A 2,500-nucleotide genomic window follows, 5' to 3' on the forward strand; every position below is an offset into this window, starting at 1 on the left:
CACAGACACACACGCTCACTCACAGACACACACGCGCGCACACACACGCTCATTCACACGCACACGCACTCACTCTCGCACGCGCACACACACACACACACACACACACACACACACACACACACACACACACACACACACTCTCACTGACACCCCACACCCCCCCTCTCCACACACACACACACACACTCACACTCACTCTCACAGGCACACACACTCACAGGCACACACACACGCACACACACACAGTTCAGCCAGTGCATGTTTATTTGTTGTCAATGAATGGAATGCTAAAAATCACACACACACACACACACACACACACTCTCACTGACACCCCGCACCCCCCCTCTCCACACACACACAAACACACACACTCACACACACCCACACACTCACTCTCACAGGCACACAGACAATCTCACTCACTCACTCTCTCACTTGCACACACTCACACACACACACACACACTCACTCTCACAGGCACACAGACAATCTCACTCACTCACTCACTCACTTGCACACACTCACACACACAGACACCAAAATGTAAATAAAATATCAAAAAGTTTGTGTTTAAAACGAGAACAAATCTCTGCCAGTGGAGTCAGGAAAATATTAATTAATTTAGCCATTCTGCTTGTATGAGTGTGTCAATGCATCTTGATTTAATATAATATTTATTAGACCGAGACACTGAGGAAGAAGATCATGTGTGCAGTGTAACACGTTCGTCATGCAGTAACTCGTGTGTATTTGTAGTATAAAGGTTTATAAAGTATAAAACTGTCTGTCTGCAGCCGGACGGTGGCATGAGTCTGGTGGCCGTTTTGCTCACCGACTTACTGGACAGGAAGTTCCTCCCACGCTTGCAATCGGCCAATCAGGAGCAAGAGGAGGCGGCTGTCAGAGAGGTGGAGGCGTGTCTGCTCAGGTGGGTCAGAGGTCAAATACTCAATCACGCACTGCTCATACTACTCTGCACAAGTCTCAGTCAATGTCTGTATAACTCTCTGGTGCTCTTCGTCATTCGGACCAAAAAATTTTACGTTTTTTTTTTTACTTCATCGCAATGATACGAAACTTGGTAAAGGTTTCGGCACTTGCTATGTGAACACACACACAAATCATGGAAATGATTCGAACAGGTTAAATGGTCCTGTAAGTAATAGTCACACTCGCGGTCAGAAATGCCGCATTAGAAACGAATGAGAGAGTTTCCTCTAGTGGAGGCGTCTGGTACTGCAGCCGAACACACTCTCACTGAGAGATCATTTACTGACATATCACACTCACATCTGAACTTGTTTAGATTTATGGCTTTGATTTTCTTGCAGTTTTAGAGTAAAACGTGTTTTTGAAAATATATATTTCTAATAAAAAATGTAAATAGTATTCTTGTGCATTTTAACAATAAACGTAAAATTCTGTAACTTTTTTAAGTTCACTTTTTAAAAACTTTTTTCACTTCAGCAATAATCTGCCAAGTGTCTTTAAAAAGAGTCTGTGCTTTAAAGCATTCAATATGTACGACAGTTTAAATTGGGAATTTAAAGCTGAAAGCGTGAATAAATGGATTATGAATACAGCTTAAATATAATGTACTACCATAAAATCACCTAAAAATACAAAATAGGAAATAAAAAACATTATCGAACTAAAATATAGTACACTCCTTTCATTGAAAATAAAATAAATAATCTGTCATTTTTGACCGACACAAGTTGCCATTACACACATGTGACGCTGGAGCACAACACCAGTCTGGAGCCGCACGGGTATATCTGTGGCAATAGCAACTATACATCGTATGGGTCAAAATTATCCATTTTTCTTTTATGCCAAAAATCATGAGGATATTAAGATCATGTTCCATGAAGATATTTAGTAAATGTCCTACCGTAAATATATAAAACATGTATTTTTGTGAGTGAATGCAGCACAATCGTGAACATAAATGCACAACTTTAAAGGAGATTTTCTCAATGTTTACATTTTTTTGCTCCTCAGATTCCAGATTTTCAATAGTTGTGTCTCGACCAAATATTGTCCTATCATAACAAACCACACATCAATGGAGAGATTATTTATTCAGCTTCCAGATGATGTATAATCTCAATTTAAAGACCCTGGTTTTGTGGTCCAGGGTCACAGTTTAGCAAGTTTCCGAGTAGAGTGTGTTGTGTGTGTAAAGCTGTTATGGTTGTGTGACAGGTTCAGGACTAAACTGGTGGCGTCTTTGGCTCGATGTCGGATCAAACACGACCTGCTGACGCTGGAGAACATCTTACCGGAGAAGATCCGGCACAGACAGGAGAGAGCGAGAGAGCTGCCGCTGTACGCGTGGATCAACACACTCCGCAGCAGGTGCGCGCACGCACACACACACACACGCACACACACACACACACACACACGCACAAACAGTCACACACACGCACACACACAGTCACGCACACACACAGTCACACACACACACATACACACATACACACACACA

At 42.2% G+C, this 2,500-nt stretch overlaps 1 protein-coding gene across 1 annotated transcript in view; it reads left to right on the forward strand.

The window, feature by feature from the left end:
- LOC307008332 (putative methyltransferase NSUN7) overlaps positions 1-2,500 on the forward strand; it is a 31,347-nt gene that overhangs the window by 10,358 nt on the left and 18,489 nt on the right. The window contains 2 exon segments of the mRNA XM_079631074.1: positions 801-934; positions 2,215-2,367. Of these exon segments, the coding sequence (XP_079487200.1) occupies positions 801-934; positions 2,215-2,367 (287 nt within the window).

This window comes from Phoxinus phoxinus, assembly GCF_949152265.1.
Source record: "Phoxinus phoxinus genome assembly, chromosome: 12".
Classification (NCBI taxonomy): Eukaryota; Metazoa; Chordata; class Actinopteri; order Cypriniformes; family Leuciscidae; genus Phoxinus; species Phoxinus phoxinus.